Source organism: Gorilla gorilla, chromosome 10 (genome assembly GCF_029281585.2).
Source record: "Gorilla gorilla gorilla isolate KB3781 chromosome 10, NHGRI_mGorGor1-v2.1_pri, whole genome shotgun sequence".
Lineage (NCBI taxonomy): Eukaryota > Metazoa > Chordata > Mammalia > Primates > Hominidae > Gorilla > Gorilla gorilla.
The window spans coordinates 149,275,720-149,298,531 of NC_073234.2; the positions used below are offsets into that span (position 1 = coordinate 149,275,720).

At 55.3% G+C, this 22,812-nt stretch overlaps 1 protein-coding gene across 1 annotated transcript; it reads left to right on the forward strand.

Moving 5' to 3' along the window:
• Positions 1-1,026: 1,026 nt before the first annotated feature.
• Positions 1,027-20,992, forward strand: LOC129525684 (double C2-like domain-containing protein beta). The gene is made up of 7 exons (XM_055357044.2): positions 1,027-1,092; positions 3,097-3,206; positions 3,746-3,872; positions 9,372-9,529; positions 17,987-18,068; positions 18,915-19,011; positions 19,607-20,992. Exons 1-7 carry the CDS (start codon positions 1,030-1,032, stop codon positions 19,741-19,743), a joined length of 774 nt encoding a protein of 257 aa, XP_055213019.1. The 5' UTR covers positions 1,027-1,029; the 3' UTR covers positions 19,744-20,992.
• The last annotated feature ends 1,820 nt before the right edge of the window (positions 20,993-22,812 follow it).

Below are 22,812 nucleotides of genomic sequence, written 5' to 3' on the forward strand. Positions count from 1 at the left end.
TTTAACAGATGATAAAGCTGAGGCTTAGCGTGCAAAGTAACTCATCCACTTCCCAGCTAGTGAACAGGAGCTGAGCCTGGAGCCCAAGCCAGCCAGGCCCCCAAACCTCTGCCCTTTGCCAGTGGCAGGGAAGTAGGTGGTTGGAAGCCCCTGCCGCATCCCCCTAGAGCTCCGTCAAACCGAGGTGGGGTGGGCCTGGGAGGGAGCCCCAGCCTTCCCTTGGAGATGGGCCTGGTGTGAGCCGCCGAGCTGCCTCCCCGGCCTGGCTGGGTAGAAGCCCTTTGAATACTATCCTGGGGTTGCCGGCTGCACCCCCACAGATGCCACAGCTGCCTCCCTGCATCCCTGTGCACCATCCCAGAAGGAAACAAATGCAATTTTCAGAGACAAGAGCCTGCTGAGGTCAGCAAAGCCCCTCTCTGTCCATGTTTCTGTGTGCCTCTGGCTGTGCACGCGTGGCTGGGTTTTCTAAAAGAACCAAAGTGAGAGAGGGGTGCCATCTTGTGGAGGGACCCTCTGTGGCCAGTCTGCTTGTGTGATCTCTGTGGACTGACTGGGAGTTGTGGCAAATATGGCCAGAAATGGGGCCTAGTCTCGGACTGTGTCCCGGGGTTACGTGGATTTAGGGTCAGTGAGGGGCGTGGCCACTCAGGAGGCCATGCTTGGTAGATGGGGGACGGGAGTCAGGATGATGGCAGGGCCTGAGCAAAGCGGGGTGGAGAGGGAGGCTCAGAGAAGGGGGAGCCACCTGGCTTCCAGGATGAGGAGAAGAGAAAGTCTGTCCTGACAGAGGCCCCATGACAGCTGCCCTGGGCCAGGATGTTTTGGGGAGGGGAGATTGCATCAGCATTGAGCCATCTTCACTCCCTCCATCTGGAGGTGTGGGGCCCGGGGGCTTCTGTGAAACGGGCCATGAATGGACCCAGCCAGGAGACCCAGGGGACAAGGGCATCTGCAGGCCTTGTCAGTTCCATCTCCCCGATTTCCAGTTCACACCGTTTGCTGTTCTCTGCCCTGGGCCTGAAGCCAATGGACCACAATGGGCTGGCAGACCCCTATGTCAAGCTGCACCTGCTGCCAGGAGCCAGTAAGGTGAGGGGTTCCACCCAGGCCTGCCCACCAGCTGCACCCGCCCACCACCTCAGGCAATGCACTCTGGTCCTTTTGCTTTGGGGCCTGGACTGGGCTGCGGGCACCCAGGGAGGCCCACAGCTGCCACTCCCCTCAGAGTCCAAGCAAGCTGATGGGACCTCAGCCATTCAACTGCACACAGAGCACCCAGTCTGTCCCACACCCTGTTGCCTCCTGGGGACCTCACGAGTCAGCGTTACCTACCTGCTGATCTGGGGAAACCCCAGGAGAATTTCCAGGCCAGCATTTTATAAGAAGCATTCTCAGCTGGAAGTTACTATTAGGTGCAAACAAAGGACTCCGTGGTTAAATAACATGGGGAAACATTGTTAAACAGGTTTCTGTACCACAGGACTTCTCAGAGCATCTAACGTGTTGATGGGCTGTTCCCTGACTCTCCGTAAGGGAGATGAAGTGGGCAGAATCTGCCCCATGTGTTTGACCACAGGATGCCCTGACTCTCCGTAAGGGGGATGAAGTGGGCAGAATCTGCCCCTCATTCCTACGCCGGATGACCCAAGCGTCCGACCACACATGTGCTCAGGGCACCAGCACAACAGGTGCATCTCAGACAGGAGAGAGAAAAATTGCTGTTAAATAAAAGCATCAAGGTGACCTTGGGCCATGGAAAGTCAGAACTTAATTAGACTTCCTTCTGTGCATCCTACACTTCAGTGCTGTTTTATTTTTAATTTCATGGGGCAGAGTCTGAGTTTACGTGGGGGCCTAAATGGGTAGGCCTGGGGCCCACAGCAGCCCAGGAGGACCACCCCAGAAGGGGCCCTTCCCCCTTCTCTAGGGAAGGCAGGGCTGTAGGAGAAATGGCAGTGCCCCACCACCTACTCCTGGGGAAGAAATGGGCTCCCCACACCGGGTCTTGATGCCCTTATGCTGCAAGAAGGGCTCAGGGATGTGAGGGCCAAGGGCGAGTATGACCAGGGAAGTGTGCTCAGTGACCCTTCATTTGTGGGACTGGAGCCGGCAGTGCATGGCTGCTGAGTTGTAGGAAGTCCCCTGGACTTTCCCTAGTGTTTTATAAAGAGCAGTCTCCTTACAAACAGCTCCTGAAAGCAATGGGAGAGAGGGATTCCTGTGCTCTTTCCACAGTGGGGAACCTGATGCTGCCACAGAGCTGGAATTGGAAGCCCAGGCTGTCTGACCTCCCAGCCTGGGCCAGGTGTGGCAGGCATCAGACCGATTCAGACAAGGAGCTCAGAGCCGCTGGCACAGGAGGAGGGAGTGGCAGCAATATTCCAGCTCAGAGAGGCCACCCCCGAGGCAGACCCAAGGACGGGATGGGTTCCAGGCAGAGGGGACGGTCCACAAAGGCAGGGAATGCCCTGGGAAGGAGACTCCAGTTCCACACAGGCCTCCTGCAGAACCTACCCCGTGGCATCGGGCTGGAGGTGGGGTCCTCCTTGGATGAGCCTCCTATGGCTGCTGCCAACAAATGACCACAAACTTCGTGGCTTAAAGCAGCGTGTTTACTCTCGGACTGCTCTGCAGGTTAGAAGTCCAACCGTGGTCTCTCTCTGGGCTAAAATCAAGGTGTCGGCAAGGCTGCATTCCTTCTGGAGCCCGGGGAGCCCACAGTTTCCTAGCTCTTTCCAGCTTCTAGAGGCCATCGGCCCTCCTGGGCTTGTGGCCCCTTCCTCCACCTTCACAGGGGGCCCCATTGCATCTCTCTGGCCCCCTTCCTTGGTGACGTCCCTGACTATCTTCTCTGTCCATTCTTCTGCTTTTAAGAACCCTGTCACCACGTTGGGCCAGCCAACAATCTAGGATAATCTCCTTATTCTAATGTCAGCTCATTACCAACCCTAAGTCCACCTGCAGCCTCAGTCCACTTGGCCATGTTGATAACACATTCACAGGCTCCAAGATGAGCACGTGGCCATCTCTGGGGGCCATTGTTCTGTTTGACACACACTTTGATGCTAATAAGATCATTTTTCTCTTCTCCAGGCAAATAAGCTCAGAACAAAAACTCTCCGTAACACTCTGAACCCCACATGGAACGAGACCCTCACTTACTACGGGATCACAGATGAAGACATGATCCGCAAGACCCTGCGGTGGGTGAGGGCCCCAAGCCGCCTGCTCCCTCCCCAACCCCCACTCCCACCTGGCTTTTCCTAATGAAGGCAGGACTGGAGGGTCAGATGGTCCCCTGTGGGTTCAACCTCATGCCAGCAACTCCAGCCTGGGGGCTTGAAGAAAGGCAGAAAGGTCTGCCCATGCCAATGGAGCCTGGTGGGTGGAAAAGGGTCACCCTGGCCCCAGTCCCCTGAAGGTGCTTCCTGGGGCCTCTCAGGGTGCTGGAGGTGGTTCCCTCCAGAGAACCGGCTCTCCCAGCCTCCTGGCTACTCCTGGCACTGGTTCTGCCTTCTCCTGTCCCCACTTCCAACCTGAGGACACTTGTCCATGAGGACAGTGCCTGATATCGTGCCACACTCTGCCCCTGTCAGGGCCCAGGCATCTTGTGCGTCTCCCACCCCAGACCAGGGCAGGGCTTGGGGCAGGAGAAGCCAGGGCTGGCCCTACCTGCGCACATCTCCACCATGCCCAGTGCGTCTGAGGCACTGGCTGTGCCCCTCACCACCGCCCCCGCTAGGATCTCTGTGTGTGACGAGGACAAATTCCGGCACAATGAGTTCATCAGGGAGACACGTGTGCCCCTGAAGAAGCTGAAACCCAACCACACCAAGACCTTCAGCATCTGCCTGGAGAAGCCGCTGCCGGTGAGAGGATTGATTGAGCACCTGCTGTGTACCTGGCTTGGTGGCAGGTGCTGGGAAGGCAGAACTTCCTGCCTGTGATGGGACTCTTGAGGGGCAGAGTGAGAGGGGAGGGGAGACCAGGGAGGTGAGCATGGAGAGTCAAGGGGGTGGAGGTGAGGAAGGACCCTGGCTTTCACTCTGAGTGGCCACGGGAGGGTGCTAAGCTGAGGGATCACGGGGGATGACATTTTACCAGGCTCGCTGGCCTGGGCTCAGGATGGCTTGAAGAAGAGGGAGGAGAGGGCAGGAGGCCTGGGGAGATGGGGAGAGATGGGCACAACCCTGGCCTGACCTTGGCAGTGGTAGGAGGGCTTGATTCTGAACCGGATGTGCAGGCAGCAGATAGGACGTCCTTGGGTGAGGGAAGGGCAGATCCGAGGTTTGGGGCCTGAGCCACTGAAGCCTGAGGGGCTGTTTGCTGTGCTCAGAGGACTCAGCAGGGACCATGGGTGGACAGGACGTGCAAGGAGCACGCTTGGAACATGTTAGACCTGAGTGCCTGTGAGATACGCAGAGGAGACAGCAGAGTATCCTTTCCTAGAAATGGCATTTGTCTCAACGTTATGTCAGAACAGATTTGCCCCCGGCCTGCTCCAGCAGCTACGCCCTCTGAGTCTTGGTCTCTATGTCCCTCTTCCCTCCCCCATCCTCCCTTGTCTATGGCCTCACCTTCACCTGGTTCATAGGGCTGGTGAAGCCAGGAGACCCCGTGCCACTGGGGTCAAGAGAAATCCTGGGGCCTCAGCCTCCCAGTGTTCAGGACACAGGCGGAGGCACGGTCCCCTCGATGGCACGTTGTCTCCCTAAGAGGACTGGGCAAGGGGCAAGTTTGGGAGGACAGAGCCCAGTGGCTGTCCCCAGTGTACCCAGCCCCAGTCGGGCCCGGGGACGTGGACTCACCTCGAGCTTAGCCCAAGTCAAGCCCCGGGGGCGAGTCAGCCTGAGGCCACGGCTTCTTCCTAGAATCCCAGTTACTTTTGCAGAATTTGATCCAATTTTATTCCTTGTCACATTCTTTCCCCCTCAGACATTTGTGTGATGGATATAACTTTTCCTGTTTTATTATTAGTCACTAACCACAGGTAACCCGGTTTTTCCACATGGTCTATGTCACTTAAGAAAGGCAACATCTTAGGAGGCCAAGGCAGGTGGGTCATGAGGTCAAGAGTTCGAGAGAGCCTGGCCAACATGGCGAAACCCCGTCTCTGCTAAAAATAAAAAAATTAGCCGGGTGTGGGGGTGCATGCCTGTAATCCCAGCTACTCAGGAGGCTGAGGCAGGAGAATTGCTTGAACCTGAGAGGCGGAGGTTGCAGTGAGCCGAGATTGCACCGTTGCACTCCAGCCTGGGTGACAAGAGCAAGAGCAAGACTCTGTCTCAAAAAAAAAAAAAAGCAACACCAGCCCTGCCTTAGTGTTCCTGAGTTTTCATCACTGGCATAAACAAACAACCACGTGGGTATGTACGTGGGGTGTCAGCGTGTGTGTGTGTGTGCTCGTGTGTGAATTGTGTGTAAGAGCATATGTCAGTACGTGTCTGTGTGCGACAGTGTGTGTGTCCACATGTGTGGTGTGCGTTCGTGAAAGCATGTGCGTCCCTGTGCATGGCCATGATCAGGGCGTTGCTGGATGCGCTACCGGCTCATTGGTGCCATTCGGGGACTCACAGTGACCGCAGGAGTGCAGCTGGGGATGCACCCCTGGCAGTACAGCCACATTCTGGTGGTACTTTTATTATTATTATTTTTTTGAGACTGAGTCTTGCTCTGTCATCCAGGCTGGAGTTCAGTGGCAAAATCTCTGCTCACTGCAACTTCTACCTCCTGAGTTCAAGCAATTCTCATGCCTCAGCCTCCCGAGTAGCTGGGACTACAGGCGTGTGCCGCCACGCCTGGTTAATTTTTGTATATTTGGTAGAGATGGGGTTTCACCATATTGCCCAGGTGTCTCAAACTCCTGACCTTGAATGATCCACCTGCCTCAGCCTCCCAAAGTGCTGGGATTACAGGTGTGCGCCACCATGCCTGGCTAATTTTGGTATTTTTAGTAGAGACGGGGGTTCGCCATGTTGGCCAGGCAAGTCTCAAACTCCTGACCTCCAGTGATCCTCCTGCCTCGGCCTCCCAAAGTGCTGGGATTACAGGCATGAGCCCCTGTGCCAGGCCTCTGGCGGTAGGTTTTAGAATTTACAGTCTGCGAACATTATCTGTTTTAAGGCAATACTGAGCAAGACCCAGTGGTCTTCATATGAAACAACCCGGAGTACAATGTCCCACCCCTGAAAAAAGAGCTAAAAATATGCCTGCTGGTTGGTTGGTTTTTTTTTTTTTAATGAGATGGAGTCTATGTCGCCCAGGCTGGAGTGCAGTGGCGCAATGTCAGCTTACTTCAACCTCCGCCTCCCGGGTTCAAGTGATTCTTCTGCCTCAGCCTCCCAATAGCTGGGATTACAGGGGCCCGCCACCACACCCGGCTAATTTTTGTATTTTTAGTAGATACGGGGTCTCACCATGTTGGCCAGGCTGGTCCTGTACTGCTGACCTCAGGTGATCTGCCCGCCTTGGCCTCCCAAAGTGCTGGGGTTACAGGCGTGAGCCACTGTGCCTGGCCCCTGCTGGTTTATATTGTTTAATTTTCACACCACACACACTGACACAAGCAGCACAGGGCATCGAGGCCCTCACACACAAAGCTCTGCCTGAGCGGCAGATAGCGAGATCTCGCAGGCCTGGCCTGATCCACCAGGAATGGCTGCCTGAGCACTGTGTTGAAAAGGATTCTGAGGTGGCATTGGAGCCCAGGGCAAATGCTAGGATCGATTAGCCATGTCTGCTCTGGGCGTGGGAGGTGGCGAAGGTGGCCGGTGGGGCATGTATGTCTTCCCTGCTCAACATCCCTGCTCACCTCACAGGAGTCTCATCTCCAGAAAGGGTTAGATGTAGCCAGAGGTACTCACTTTGGTGTTAGGCAGGGCACGGTTGTGAGCAAAAGGAGGTGGCTGGGGCTGCTTAGGGGGCACGGTTGTGAGCAAAAGGAGGTGGCTGGGGCTGCTTGGGGGGCACGGTTTTGAGCAAAAGGAGGTGGCTGGGGCTGCTTGGGGGGCACGGTTGTGAGCAAAAGGAGGTGGCTGGGGCTGCTTAGGGGGCACGGTTGTGAGCAAAAGGAGGTGGCTGGGGCTGCTTAGGGGGCACGGTTGTGAGCAAAAGGAGGTGGCTGGGGCTGCTTAGGAGAGGAGCCTGTTAGAGTCCTAAGGGGATCCAGGGGGACACAGGGCTCAAGCTGGGCGTGTCTGCATGGCTCAAGCTGGGCGTGTCTGCATGGGCTCAAGCTGGGTATGTCTGGGTGGGCTCAAGCTGGGTATGTCCGGGTAGGCTCATGCTGGGTATGTCTGGGTGGGCTCAAGCTGGGTATGTCTGGGTGGGCTCAAGCTGGATATGTCTGGGTGGGCTCAAGCTGGGTATGTCTGGGTGGGCTCAAGCTGGGTATGTCTGGGTGGGCTCAAGCTGGGCATGTGTGGGTGGGCTCAAGCTGGGTTTGTCTGAGTGGGCTCAAGCAGGTTTTGTCTGGGTGGGCTGAGGGCCTAGGAGAGAGGGTTTGGGGTGTGCAGCAGCCAGAAGGAAGAAGCCGGGTAGTCTCGGGAGGGCAAGGAATGGAGAAGCATCAGGCTGGCTGGGGATGGGGAGGCCTGGAGCTGAGATCTGCCTTGAGAGGCAGGCACTGGCAGCTGCTGAGGCAGGGAAGGCACTGGATGGGCTCCCTACCTGGCTCCCAGCTTCTCCAGGGTGAGGAATGTACCAGAACTCTGTCTTCGGGGTTCTCCTGAGGGAGCCACATCCAGCACCCTGAGAGGCTCCAGGAAGCACCTTCAGGGAACTGGGGCCACGGTGACCCTTTTCCATCCACCAGGCTCCATTGTCATGGGCAGACCTTTCTGCCTTTCTTTGAACCCCCAGGCTGGAGTTGCTTGTATGAGGTTGAACGCACAGGGGACCATCTGTCCCTCCATTCCTGCCTTCACTAGTACAAGCCTCCAGTGGGCCCTTAGTGCCAGGCCCTTGCCCAGCCCTGAGGTATTAAAGATGACGCAGGTATTATCTGGATGCGGTGGCTCATACCTGTAATCCCAGCACTTTAGGAGGCTGAGGTGGGTGGATCACTTGAGGTCAGGAATTCGAGACCAGCCTGGCAGACATGGCAAAACCCTGTCTCTACCAAAAAATACAAAAATTAGACTGTGTAGTCCCAGCTACTCAGAAGGCTGAGGCAGGAGAATCGCTTAAACCCGGGAGGCAGAGGTTGTAGTGAGCCACAATCGTGCCACTGCACTCCAGCCTGGGTGACAAGAGTCAGACTCTGTCAAAATCAAAATTTACAGGTAGAGTTCCAACTTCAAGGAACTTAGGGGCTGGGGCAGACCCCTGAGGAAGCAGGGGGCCACACCGGGCCATGACAGGATAAACCCGAGGCAGTGGGCGCGCAGAGGGGACGGCCAACCCACCCTGAGGGTCAGAAAAGCCCCCCAGGCCCAGAAGGACCAGGAACTTATCAACGGTGAACACTGAGGAGGTCAGAGGAGGGTGCTGGAGCTGTGGATTAAGGGTGCGCAAAGGTGTGGAGGTGGGACCCGGCTTCAAAGCCAAGGGAAAGTCAGGGCGGGCTGTGAGGAGGACCTGGTGGAAGACCGTCCGCGGAAGCCGAGCGCGCCAGGCCGGGGGCTGCAGACCCGTGAAGGGCCGCTTAGCACTAATGTTAGGCTCTGTGTGCCTCACAATCTGTGGCCACCATGCAGCTCTGTCCTTAGGGCAAAAGCAGCCATAGAGAAGCATCACGGAGCTGGCAAGGCTGCGTTCCAACAACATGGTGTTAATGGAAGCTGAAGTGTGAATTTCATGTCATTTTCATGTGTCACAAAATATTTTTCATTTCATTTTTCTTTCTGCTATTCCAAAAAGTAAGAACCAGCTGGGCACGGTGGCTCATGTCTGTAATCCCAGCACTTTGGGAGGCCAAGGTGGGAAGATCCCTTGAGCCCAGGAGTTTGAGATCAGCCTGGGCAAAATAGTGAGACCCCTGTCTCTATTTTTTTGAAAAAGAAATTGTTTAAAATAAGGGTAAGAGCCATGCTTAGCTCACATCCCACACAGAGCCAGGCGTCGGGCCTGATCTGGCCCCCGGGCTGCAGTTGCCAACCCCTGGGCTGGCCCTTGCTGGGCTGTGAAGGCCACCGTAGGCCACATGCAGCCAAGAACAGGGAGGGTGTGGGTGAGATCCAGCCCTGGAAGAGCCCTTGGGAGGGAAGAGATGACAGAAGGGCTGTGAGTTCACAGTGAGGCCACTCACCAGGGACCGTGACCAGGCCCGGCTGCAGCAGCCGGATGGGCGGGCTCAGGAAGAGGAGGCCAAGGACGGCCAAGAGAGGGGTGGGAGCAGGTGAGGACTGAGTGACCGTCCCGTCCAACAGGTGGACAAGACCGAAGACAAGTCCCTGGAGGAGCGGGGCCGCATCCTCATCTCCCTCAAGTACAGCTCGCAGAAGCAGGGCCTGCTGGTAGGCATCGTGCAGTGCGCCCACCTGGCCGCCATGGACGCCAATGGCTACTCGGACCCCTACGTGAAAACGTGAGTGTGCCGTGCATGTGACCACCTGCCACATCTTCACCTCCAAGGACGGGGGTCCGTGTGCCAGCTCCGTGGTCCCAGGTGGCAGGCACCCAGGGAGTACCTGAGGTACAGGGGTGCCTGCCACGTCTTCACCTCCAAGGACGGGGGTCCGTGTGCCGGCTCCGTGGTCTCAGGTGGCAGGCACCCAGGGAGTGCCTGAGGTACAGGGGCGCCTGCCACGTCTTCACCTCCAAGGACGGGGGTCCGTGTGCCGGCTCTGTGGTCCCAGGTGGCAGGCACCCAGGGAGTGCCTGAGGTACAGGGGCGCCGTGTTCCCTGATGGGCTACCTTGGCAACTCCAGGGGTTAAGCATGGCCAGCCCATTTCACAGATGGGGAAACTGAGGGACAGAGAAGCTGAGTGGCTTCCCAGGGTCATGCAGATATTAGTTATCACCTGATGCTATGTCCAGGCCTCTCTGTGACTGAGGGGCCCAGGAGGGGCCATGAGTCGGAGGAGGGGACAGAAGGTGGGGCCAGTGCCAGGGGTAGCCAGGAGGCTGAGGGAGGATGCAGAGGAACTCTGCCAGGCCTTTGCAACTGCCCACATTTGCCCAGCCCTATACTGGGGCCACAGATGCGGATAAGAGTCCACCCAGCTCTACCAACAGGGCTGATGGTGGGCCCGGGGAGAGACACTAACTCAGGGGGCCATGCCAGGTGGCCTGGGCCACAGAGCTGTGGAGCTGTGAGCCTGGTCAGGAGAGGCTGTGTAGCTCTGAGAGCCAGGCAGGAGCTGGCGACCCTTTGGAGAGGGTGCTACAGGTGCCACAGTGACTACCGTCAGTGCTCGGGGCTCTTCAGAAACTAGGTAGGTATGAGTGTGAGCTCACAGGGAGACTCTGGAAAAGTGAGACTTGGGGAGGAATTTAGTTCAGCAGAAAGGAGGGGCAGGTGCCTCAGGGAGGGGGAATGACAGAGGGATGGCCCTGACCTAGGGGACACCAAGGACCCAGGTGACTAAGGCCTCAGGGACATCTTGGCACCATGAAGAGGCCAGTACTCCTCGTGGCACAGCTCTAGGGGCACCATTCCCATGGCCATGATCATATTTCTGTCACTTTAAAAATTGTATGTGGCAGGTGCAGTGAGTTACACTTACATTCCCAACACTTTGGGAGGCCAAGGCAGGAGGATTGCTTGAGGCTAGGAGTTTGAGACCATCCTGGGCAACATAGTGAGACCTCCATCTCTACAAAAAAATTAAAAATTAGCCTGGTGTAGTGGCATGTCCCTGTAGTCCTAACTACTTGAGAGGATTGCTTGAACCCAGGAATTTGAGACCAGCCTTGGCAACATACTGAGACCTTGTCTCTACAGTTAAAAATAGTAATAAATTAGGCCGAGTGCAGTGGCTCGTGCCTGTAATCCCAGTACTTTGGGAGGCCGAGGGGCACGGATCACCTGAGGTCAGGAGTTTGAGACCAGCTTGGCCAATATGGGGAAACCCGTCTCTACTAAAAACAAAAAAATTAGCTGGGTGTGGTGGTAGGCGCCTGTAATCCCAGCTACTTGGGAGGCTGAGGCAGGAAAATCACTTCAACCTGGGAGGCGGAGATTGCAGGGAGGCGGAGATTGCAGTGACCCGAGATCACACCACTGCACTCCAGCCAGGGTGACAGAGCGAGACACTGTCTCAAAATAATAATAAACAAATAAAAATAATATGACAGTAATGGGATGGCCACTTTGGGAAGCAGCTGATAGTTCCTCAGAAAGTTAAACACAGAATCATCATTTGATCTGGCAATTCCACTCCTAGTTATATACCCAAGAGATAAGAAAAACATGTCCATCCTAAAACTTGTGCAGGAATGTTCATAGCAGCACTATCCACAACAGCCCAAAGTGGAAACACCCCAAGCGTCCGTCCACTGATGAATGGATACACAAATGGAGTCTGTCTCTGCAGTGGAATATCAGCCCTAAGAAGGAGTGTAGCAGGTGTGTGGAATATCAGCCCTAAGAAGGAGTGTAGCAGGTGTGTGGACTATCAGCCCTAAGAAGGAGTGTAGCAGGTGTGTGGACTATCAGCCCTAAGAAGGAGTGTAGCAGGTGTGTGGAATATCAGCCCTAAGAAGGAGTGTAGCGGGTGCGTGGAATATCAGCCCTAAGAAGGAGTGTAGCGGGTGCGTGGACTATCAGCCCTAAGAAGGAGTGTAGCGGGTGTGTGGAATATCAGCCCTAAGAAGGAGTGTAGCGGGTGTGTGGAATATCAGCCCTAAGAAGGAGTGTAGCAGGTGTGTGGACTATCAGCCCTAAGAAGGAGTGTAGCGGGTGCATGGAATATCAGCCCTAAGAAGGAGTGTAGCGGGTGTGTGGAATATTAGCCTTAAGAAAGAGTGTAGTGGGTGTGTGGAATATGAGCCCTAAGAAGGAGTGTAGCGGGTGTGTGGAATATTAGCCTTAAGAAAGAGTGTAGCGGGTGTGTGGAATATGAGCCCTAAGAAGGAGTGTAGCAGGTGTGTGGACTATCAGCCCTAAGAAGGAGTGTAGCGGGTGCGTGGAATATCAGCCCTAAGAAGGAGTGTAGCGGGTGTGTGGAATATTAGCCTTAAGAAAGAGTGTAGCAGATGTGTGGAATATGAGCCCTAAGAAGGAGTGTAGCGGGTGTGTGGAATATTAGCCTTAAGAAAGAGTGTAGCGGGTGTGTGGAATATGAGCCCTAAGAAGGAGTGTAGCGGGTGTGTGGAATATTAGCCTTAAGAAAGAGTGTAGCGGGTGTGTGGAATATGAGCCCTAAGAAGGAGTGTAGCAGGTGTGTGGACTATCAGCCCTAAGAAGGAGTGTAGCGGGTGCGTGGAATATCAGCCCTAAGAAGGAGTGTAGCGGGTGTGTGGAATATTAGCCTTAAGAAAGAGTGTAGCAGATGTGTGGAATATGAGCCCTAAGAAGGAGTGTAGCAGGTGTGTGGAATATCAGCCCTAAGAAGGAGTGTAGCGGGTGTGTGGAATATTAGCCTTAAGAAAGAGTGTAGCGGGTGTGTGGAATATGAGCCCTAAGAAGGAGTGTAGCAGGTGTGTGGACTATCAGCCCTAAGAAGGAGTGTAGCGGGTGCGTGGAATATCAGCCCTAAGAAGGAGTGTAGCGGGTGTGTGGAATATTAGCCTTAAGAAAGAGTGTAGCAGATGTGTGGAATATGAGCCCTAAGAAGGAGTGTAGCGGGTGTGTGGAATATTAGCCTTAAGAAAGAGTGTAGCGGGTGTGTGGAATATGAGCCCTAAGAAGGAGTGTAGCGGGTGTGTGGAATATTAGCCTTAAGAAAGAGTGTAGCGGGTGTGTGGAATATGAGCCCTAAGAAGGAGTGTAGCAGGTGTGTGGACTATCAGCCCTAAGAAGGAGTGTAGCGGGTATGTGGAATATTAGCCTTAAGAAAGAGTGTAGCAGATGTGTGGAATATGAGCCCTAAGAAGGAGTGTAGCAGGTGTGTGGAATATCAGCCCTAAGAAGGAGTGTAGCGGGTGTGTGGAATATCAGCCTTAAGAAGGAGTGTAGCAGGTGCATGCTACACGGTGGGAGGACCTTGAAAAAAAGATGCTAAGCGAGAGAAGCCAGACACAGACGGCCACGTGTTGCAGGACTCTATTTCTATGAAGTGTCCAGAATAGGTCAACCCACAGAGGCAGAGACTAGATTTGTGGTTGCAGGAGCCAGGGGAAGCTTGAGGGGACATGGGCAGTGTGTAGAATGTGGTACTATGAAGTTAAAAATGAATAAATTTGAACTAGAGGAATTATTGTAACATGGACAGCTGTCAAAAACACAACAAACGACACACACAGTAGGATACTGGTTTGCGTATATATGTGTTTTTTCTTCTGACTTGTCATTGACTTGAATCTCATGCATATATATCCTTGCAGGAGGATATGCAATCTGAAGCCAAAATGGTGTGATTTTTTTTTTTGAGACAGAGTCTTACTCTGTTGCCCAGGCTGGAGTGCAGTGGCGTGATCTCAGCTCACTGCAACCTCTGCCTCCCAGGTTCAAGCAGTTCTCATCCCTCAGCTTCCCAAGTAGCTGGGATTACAGGCATGCGCCACCACGCCAGGCTAATTTTTGTATTTTTAGTAGACGGGGTTTCACCATGTTGGCCAGGCTGGTCTTGAACTCCTGACCTCAAGTGATCCACCCACCCTGGCCTCCCAAAGGGCTGGGATTACAGGCGTGAGCCACTGTGCCCGGCCTATGGTGTGACATTTTTAAACCAGTTTCAATGCCCACCTGCCAGATGGACAGGAATTCCAGGGTCACCTGCTGGGTTGCCCAGAAAGCAGAGTCTTACCTGCTGTGACAGATGGTCTGGTCAACTTCCACAGGCAGGTGGGGGGCCATCTGGGCAGGGCCTGTCCACTGTACCACAAGCTCCTCCCTGCCACAGGTGGCTGTTGTGGGTGCTGCTGGACCCCTGCGGCTGGGTCCCACCTGCCAGCCGTGGGCCAGGTCACGTGGCCTTTCAAAGACAGGCCGAGCTGTAGGCCACTCCCTATATCTGAGCCACGCCTCACCTGAGACCTCCACGTCTGTTTCAGACACCCTGGGTGAGACACGAGGGCTGCTGCTCAGGGCTCCTCAGGGGTCCCCATCTCTGAAAGGCACCTTCATGGACCAGGGGCCTCTTCCTCACTAAAGCAGAGGAAACAAGGGCACAGATTAGATGGTAAGAGGGGCACCCCTCAGCTGCATCCTAGACCTGGAAGAGAGTGTGACCTGTGCCCCAGAAGAAAGGGAGGGACGTATCTAGTGGTTGATGCTGAGGGCCAAAGCTAGATGGGTCAAGGCCTTTTGTCTGCACTATTATTTTTATTTGTTTTCTTTATTTCTTCCTTTCTTTTTTGAGACAGTGACTCACTCTGTCACCGGGCTGGAATGCAGTGATGCGATCACAGCTCACAGCAGCCTCAAACTCCTGGGCTCAAGCAGTCCTTCCCCCTCAGCCTCCTGAGTAGCTGGGACTACAGGTGTGCACCACCATGCCTGGCTAGTTGTTTTTTGTATTTTTTGTAGAGACTGGGTTTTGCCGTATAGGCCAGGCTGGTCTCAAACTGCTGGACTCAAACGATCCTCCTAGCTCGGCCTCCCAAAGTGCTGGGATTACAGGTGCAAGCCACCATGCCCAGCTAGCACCATTATTTTTATAAAGCTCATCTCTGGTGATACTTGCCCCAGTTTCCCCAGGCTGGAAGTTGACCCCAGGCCCAGCTCTTGAGGGTTTGATGGAAAACCCCAGGAGTAGCAGTGCCTGTGACAATCGCTGACATGTCGAGTTACACGTAATATCCCTGAGCTGCGCGATGGCTGCGTGTGACGCGCTCAGCAGCCTGTGCGGTCGCTCCTGTTGTTATCTCCATTTCATGCCAGTGAAAATGGCAGTAACTGGCAGCAATGTGCTGTGCCACCCTGGGCAACTCCCTTCTCTGGCTGTCTTATGTATAACCAGAAGGGGTTTCTTCTCAAAGCCACAGGCAAGCAGAAGGCACTGTGCAGAGGGCTCAGAGGTACACGGCACAGGGCGGCTCTGTGAGCCCCGGTGGCCAGGACCACTGTCCTGACAGCAAGGGAGGGAGAGACGCCACAGGGTGGGCCTCAGGGGCTTTGCAGGGTGGGCTTGTGCCAGAGTAGGGTGTGCTCAGGGAGGGTGCTGAGGGATCTCCCCAGAGTGGTCAGATGAGGAGGGAAGGGCACTTCTGGTAGAGAAAATAGCAGAACAGAGGGCAACGCTGGCGGAACTGTCCATGGCTGAAGGTGCCGAGGCTGGAGCCTGTCGTGGAAGTCTGGTGGCTGAGTGAGGGGTCACCAGATGGGCACAAGTTGTCCAGGCTGAGGGTGCAGAGATCCCAAAACAACTTTCCTTCCAGGGGCTTGTGAAGGCAGGGCACGCAGGACCCTTCTGTCCCTGCTCCTCACCCGTCACCAAACAGGCCAAGGACAGTTCACAGCAGACACAATACCAATACGTAGAGAAATGGCCAAGGAGCATAGTAAGTAACTAAGGAAATCCGCTGTTTCCGGGTGGCGGGCTTAGGGGAATCCCCCCAAACTTTTTTTAAATCAGGTTTATTGAGGTACAGGTTGAGCGTCCCAAAGCTGTAAATCCAAAACCCCAAACATTCCAAGCACCGACATGACGCTCAAAGGGAATGCTCATTGGCGCGTTTGGGATTTCAGATTTTTGAATTTTTGAGTTAGGGATGCTGAACTGGTAAATATACTGCAAAGATTATGAAATATGAAAAAATCCAAAATTCAAAACATCTGGTCCAAGCATTTCAGATAATGGATCCTCAACCTGTATCATTCATATCCAGTGAGTTTTTCTTTTCTTTTCTTTTTTTAGAGACAGGGTCTTGCTCTGTTGTCCAGGCCAAAGTGCAGTGGCGCAATCATAGCTCATTGCAGCCTTGAACTCCTGGGCTCAAGCATCTTCCCACCTCAGCACTGTGAATAGCTGGGACTACAGGCATGCACCACCATGCCCAGCTAATTTTTAATTTTTTGGTAGAGATGGGGTCTCGCTGTATCACCCAGGCTAGTATAGTCTTGTTTCCACCACCAGAATCAACATAGAGAATATGACCCCAGAAAGTTCCCTGGCCCCAGGCAACCACTCACCTGTTTTCTGTCTCAATAGTGTTGCGGTTTCCAGACTTTCCCATGAAACAGTCAGATAGTGTGTTGCCCTGTGAGTCCGGCTTCTTTCACACGGAGGAATGCGTTTGAGATTCATCTGTCAGTTGCATGTACCAAGAGTTTGGTCCTTTTTGTTGCTAAGTGGTCTTCCATTGTGTGGGTACACCACAAGTTTGTTGTTGATGAGTTCCCCAGTTGAACGGCGTGTGGTTGTTTGCAATTTTTGGTGATGGTAGAAAGCTGCAATGAACAGGTTTTTGTGTGGACATATGTCTTCATTTCTCTCTCCTAATCCCAACTTTTGTCCACATGCATTTTCTAGTGCTTCTGTAATAAACCAGTATTATTTATGCCATGAAAGTCACAATTTTAAAATATGCAAAGTAAAGCAACTATGAGATATCATTTTCTGCCTGTCAAACCAGCAACGAGTTTTTAAATGATAGCATTCAGCTTTGTCGCAGGCACTGTGTGTCAACCACGCAGCCTTTCTGGAGAGGAACTGGGCAGAATAAGCTGGACATGGGCGTGTCTTTGGGCGGTGCCTTCACTTCTAGGGATGCAGGTTAAGCTGGACATGGGCGTGTCTTTGGGCGGTGGCTTCACTCCTAGGGATGCAGGTATTCGCTGGACAGATGTTTGTTAAGCTCCCTGGTGCCAGGCCCAGGGAGTTGGTCATGGGTGAGACCCCAGAGACCCCAGAGCACATTCAGCAGGGACAAGGCAATTGTCATGCAATTATCTATGCAGGAACAGGGTGAGAAGCTTTGCAAAGAAGTTGGGGACCTCTTGTCCCCTTCTCCAGCCTGCATATGACCTCCCTGTCATAGAGAAAGGAGTCTGAGCCTGGCTTTCAAGCACCACACTTGTGCTTGCGGGCTGTGTGACCTTGGGCAAGTCACTCCCCCTCTCTGAGCCTCAGAGGAAGACAGCTGTTCTGCATCAGAGTCTAAGGCCTTAGTGGCTGTGGAGGGAAGAACATCTAGGTGGCCTCCCTGTGACTGCACAAAAGGTCTTGTCCTTCCTCAAAGCTCCAATGGAGGTAGTGGTGATGGTTGTACAACTCTGGGAGCCTACTAAAGGCTACTGCATTTTACACTTCAGAAGGATTGATTTTATGGTATGTGAATTATATCTCAGTAAATCTGCTATTTTATAAAAGAAGCTTGAGGCCGGGGGTGGTGGCTCACGCCTGTGATCCCAGCACTTTGGGAGGCCAGGGCAGGTGGATCACCTGAGGTCAGGAGCTAGAGACCAGCCTGGCCAACATGGTGAAACCCTGTCTCTACTGAAAATACAAAAATTACCTGCACATGGTGGCACATGCCTGTAGTCCCAGCTACTCTGGAGGCTGAGGCAGGAGAATCACTTGAACCCGGGAGGCGGAGGTTGCAGTCAGCCATCTGAAAAAAAAAAAAAAGAAGTTTGAACAAGAGACCAACTCTGCTAAAAACTCTGTTCTGGTGGGAAACGTGAGCTTTATGAAAATTAGACTTCCAGAAATGAGGAAAAACCCCTTTCCTAGGGGGATGGAGGGCGCCCCCCAGGGTTAACTTCAGGAATGTGTGTGTGAACAGAAGTGCGATGGATGAAGGGACCACTTGCTTCTCGAAAACAACGTCTCGCCTTTGCCACAAAATAGCGTTGGGAAAATCCAATGATTAGGACAAAAGAAGGGCCCAGGAATCTCTCTCCAGGGACAGGAAGCTCTTTGAATACCTGCTGGCTTGATCTATACCCCATAGCATGTCCCCATCCTCTGCCTGTCCATTGGATGTAATTCCAGGTACCTGAGGCCAGATGTGAACAAGAAATCCAAACATAAGACAGCGGTGAAGAAAAAAACCCTGAACCCGGCGTTTAATGAGGTGTGAGGGGCTGGTGAAGCTTCATGAAGGCCATTCCTCTGCCCCACAGCAGTGGGGGTGTGGCTGGGTTTTCAAAAGGTCATGGCGGGATGGGGAGGGTGGTCAGAGACGGTGGGGAGGGGCCGCACCAAGCCACAGACACAGGGGAGCTGGGGGACCCCTGGAAAGCTCTTGGCAGGACTTGTTGGATGTAGGGCTGGGGGGAGGGAAGTGTTGAGGGGAGTCCTGGGTTCCTCATGGAGGCAATAGGGCAAAGAGGGGGTGAGAAAGATGGGGAGAAACTCTGTGTGGGGCAAGGGGACTCGAGACACCCTGGGGCCCCAGGAAGTCTTCCGCCCAAGGCGGCAAGTATGGCTGGAAATGCGGATTCCCCCCAAGGAACAAGAAGGAAAGAAGAGCAGAGGGGCCTTGGGTAGAGCCCACGCCACACCAGTGATCCAGAGGCAGGCAGGGGAGGTCGAGAAGATGCTTCCAGAGAGTGAGGGGAACCCTGGATGGAAGGGAGGGTCCCACAGAGAAGGGAGGGGTCAGCAAAGCCAGGCCCCAGAGAGGCCCAGGATGACAAGGACTGTGGGGCGTGCAGTGCCTCTGCAGTCAGGAGGCTCCCGGGGTGTGGGGAGAGCAGGCTCAGGGAAAAGGAGCAAGCGGGCGAGGGGACAGGGGCCCTGAAGACCCCAGTGGAGCTCAGGGGGAAGTGGGCGAGACATGTGAGCATCCACCCCTCATCCACTCTGAGCACTGATCACCCCCGTCCCTCCTCTTTCCCTACACCTCATACCCCTCCTGGCCCCCGGCCGAGGCCCAGGCCTCGTGGCATCAGCCCTAACACTCCCTTCTTGCCAGCAGGAGTTCTGTTACGAGATCAAGCATGGGGACCTGGCCAAGAAGTCCCTGGAGGTCACCGTTTGGGATTACGACATTGGAAAATCCAATGATTTCATTGGTAAGGGGGCATAGTGGGAACACCATCTCACTGTGTGCCTGTCCTGGATCAGGCCACAGCCCCTCTTTCCTGGTCCATGGGGAAAGCTGGAACCACGGACCACCTGCCCCTAGGTCAGGGGCCTCAGACCTTCTCCAGCCTGACCCTTGTGCCCCAGGAAGAGACAGACCCAGAGATGGAAGGAGTTCTGTTAGGGTCACACAGCACTCTGTGGTGGAGCACAGACAAGAGACAATGATGGGCAGTGCCTCGGGCTGGACTCTGAGCCCTAGAGGCCCCAAATTCCCAGTGGGCCTGGTGGCTGCGCATAGTGGGGCTGCCTGGCCCTTTCTCCCCTCTTCAGGCCCCCATTCCTTGACCCCTGATGCTGCCTCTGCACCCTGCCCCTATCCCTGCCCTGGTGGAAGAGAGACAGGATGGCTGGGCCCTGACGGGGCCAGAGTGTGGCATGGAGCTCAGGTCCTGTTCATGCTCAGAACCCAGCGGGCAGTGGGAGAGGCTGGCCTTCGAGCACAGAACCTGGGAGGGGGCATGGGCCCCACGCCTGGGAGTTGGGGGTCCCTGTGCCCCAGCTGCCCCTCCTGTCCTCCTGCAGGTGGTGTGGTTCTGGGCATCCACGCCAAGGGGGAGCGCCTGAAGCACTGGTTTGACTGCCTGAAGAACAAGGACAAGCGCATCGAGCCCTGGCACACGCTCACCAGCGAGCTCCCAGGGGCCGTGCTCAGCGACTGATGCCCACCCGCCACTGCTACCCCTGCCGCCACCTGCGCCCAGCACGGCCGGCCCCGGGCTTCCCCAGCAGCCACCAAGGCCTGTGGCCCCCACACTGGGGGAGATCCAGAACCCCTGCTTGGACACAGAGCCACTGCAGTCCCCGCTCGGAGGATGTGGAGGGCTCAGCCACTCTGGGACGGGGAGGGCAAGGAGCTGGGGTGGGGGGCTCTCAGCCCTCTGGTGCCCAAGAGGCCGGTGGTGGAAAGAGACCTCAGCACCTGCCCAGGGGAAGGGGACACGCCCATCTGGGAGCAAAGACCCTTCTAGAGGCCAGCCCTGGTTGAGAGGACAGGAGTGTGGGGGTGCCTTGGCAGACAGTGGGAACAGAGGAGGGAGGTGGTGAGCAGACAGACAGGTGGAGGATGGGACCTTGAAGACTGGCTGCTCCAGCCCAAGAAAGCCTGACTGCATCCCTCATCTCCTTCGCTGCTGGGCAGATGGAAGAAGCGGGCCTGCCGGCCGAAAGTCTGCCAGAGTTCCCGGAGGCTCCTGATGACGGGTAAATTGGCACATGCTTCACTCAATTATTCCACAAGCCCTGGGGGTGAATGAGACACAGGGCCTGCCCTCAGGGAGTTCCCATCTAGTCAGGAAGCTGGGAACAAACCATTCCAACTGGGGTGAGAAATACCAAGACCAGCTTGGCCAGTCTGCAAGTACTGTGGGCTCTGTTGACTCTGCCGGGAGGTCAGGGAAGGCTTCCTGGAGGAGGCGGTGCTTCCGTAAGGCCTATGGAGGGTGAGTGGGGGCTTCTAAAAGCAGTCCAGGCAGTGGGAGTGGTCTAAAATGGCCTGGAGAGAGAAAGCCAATGGGGCCGGGGTGCTGTGGACCCAGGGTCTCCTCTCCAGGGGAGGGTTTGTTAGGAAGGTGTGAGGCTCGAGGCAGGAGGTGGGGGACGTGATGGAAACACCATGGAGAAACTGGTGTGGGCTGAAGTTCAGACCTCAGACCCAAGTCTCCCACTCTGATCTCTTTCTACTCCTGAGGGACCTCAAGGGCGGAGCCCGCCCCTCCTCCCTCCCGGCATAAGCATCAGGTCAGCTGCGGTGGAGAAAAGGGTCCCTTGTGCTTGGGAAAAAAGCAAGCATTCCTACACGTCCTGACTCTCCCCTCCCCTCCCCTCCACTCCCTGGCTCACACTGGGGGCCTCCGGGTGCTTGCTCGTGGCATCTTGGTCCCACTACCGCCGCAGATGTCCCTTTTGGGAGTAATCAGTGGCAGTCCAGGGCCTTGTCCACCCTCCAGGAGCTGAGCAAGAATCACCCTGGCTGGTGGGCCTGTCTGCTCCCCTGAGTAAGACTCCCCAGGAGGCTTGAGAGTATCTGAATCTTGGGGCCCAAGCCTGAAGCCCACAAACTTTCTCTGCCTACCAAGGGCCCCTCAGGAACGCTGGGTGAACAAATACAGAGCCAAGGAGTTGCACAGCCAGAGTCCCAGTGTGCTCAGCCCATCAGTGTGTGAGGGAAACAGAGGCCCAGAGAGGTCAGGTGACCTGCCCAGGGCCTTCCAGCCCCCACACAGCTGGGACCAGGATCCACAGCCCCCAGCCCAGAGTGCTGGACACCACACTTCAGGGGAATTGGCGTGCTGACCTCACACCAGAGAGGTCCTGCTAGCTGCCAGCCTGGGGCTCCCCCGCCTGCTGCCCACCCCTTCAACACCGATAGAGGGACTCACAGGCACGACGGTGGGACCTTCCAACTGCAGACACAAAGCACACCACCACCTGAGGTCCAGGGTTGTGATTTGAATCCTACCAAGTGCCCATCAGGCCTTTCCCAGGTTCCAGGGAAAACAGGACCCCAGCCCCCACACAGTCCCTGGCCACCTGCTGCTCGTGGAGACTTGTCTCCCCACCTTTAGGAAGGGTTTCTATGTGAAGGTTTTTGCATGCACTGGTCTGAACGCATGTTCACAGCCCTGCAAGGTGGGTTTGATTCTCATCCCCATCTTGCAGGTGAAACAGGTTCCCAGAGTCTGAGTAGTTTGCCAAGGCCACACAGCCAGGAAGGGGTGAACCAGGACTCAAACCCAGGTCCTCTGACTGCCACTTTCTCTCTCTGGGGGTCGGTACCCCCAGTCCCTTCCCTCTTGGTCTGTCGGAGACTCAGCAGAGACACCAGGTGAAGGCTCAGTAAGCTCAGGTGCGTGATGGAGACCTGGGGTCTTGTCACTGTCCTGCCACCTCATCCGCTGGCTTTGAAACCATCCGTGCTACTTCAGGCTTCCCCAGAGGTGTCTAACCTGGCCCCAAAACTCAGCCACCCCACCCTAGCCTCTGGGGGCTGAGGCAAGGGCTCCTCTTTTCTCCACACAGAATGGGCACCCTCTGAGGGCCTAAGGTAAGAGGTGGTCTCTTTCTAAAAGGCCTGGTGTCTAGTTAAGCTCTGGGTATCTTCTTAGCTTTGCTTTTTTGGGGGTCTCATTCAGAGAGGAGATTTGACAGCCTCTCTGAAGACACAGAAGTGAATGGCAGAGCGAGAAGAGGCTGTACCCCCCACCTACCATGACTTCCTTATTAGGCACATGGGGAATGTAAGGCCCAGTGGGTGAGAGGGGCCTGAAGGGGCACAGCTGGGACAAGAACCCAGAACTCCAGCCCCCCAGTCCAGGGCCCTCTACTGCCCAGGCTGTGCAAATGGGGCTGGGACCGAAAGATGGGGACAGTCAGGCTGGGAGGTGGGCTTGCTGGCCAGCCAGCCCAGGGGCAGCACAGGCACTCGGGCAGGAACTCCCCAGGAAGTTTGGAAACCTTCCTTCCCTAGGATCTCAGCACCCTTTTAGATCCCGTGCAGATTGTCTTTCTGTTAAAGCGTTTTGAGGCACGATGGCTCACGCCTGTAATTGCAGCACTTTGGGAGGCCGAGGCTGGCGGATCACCTGAGGTCAGGAGTTTGAAACCCGCCTGGCCAACAGGGCGAAACCCCATCTCTACTAAAAATACAAAAATTAGCCGGGTGTGGTGGCGCACGCCTGTAGTCCCAGCTACTCAGGGAGGCCGAGGCACGAGAATCGCTTGAACCCGGG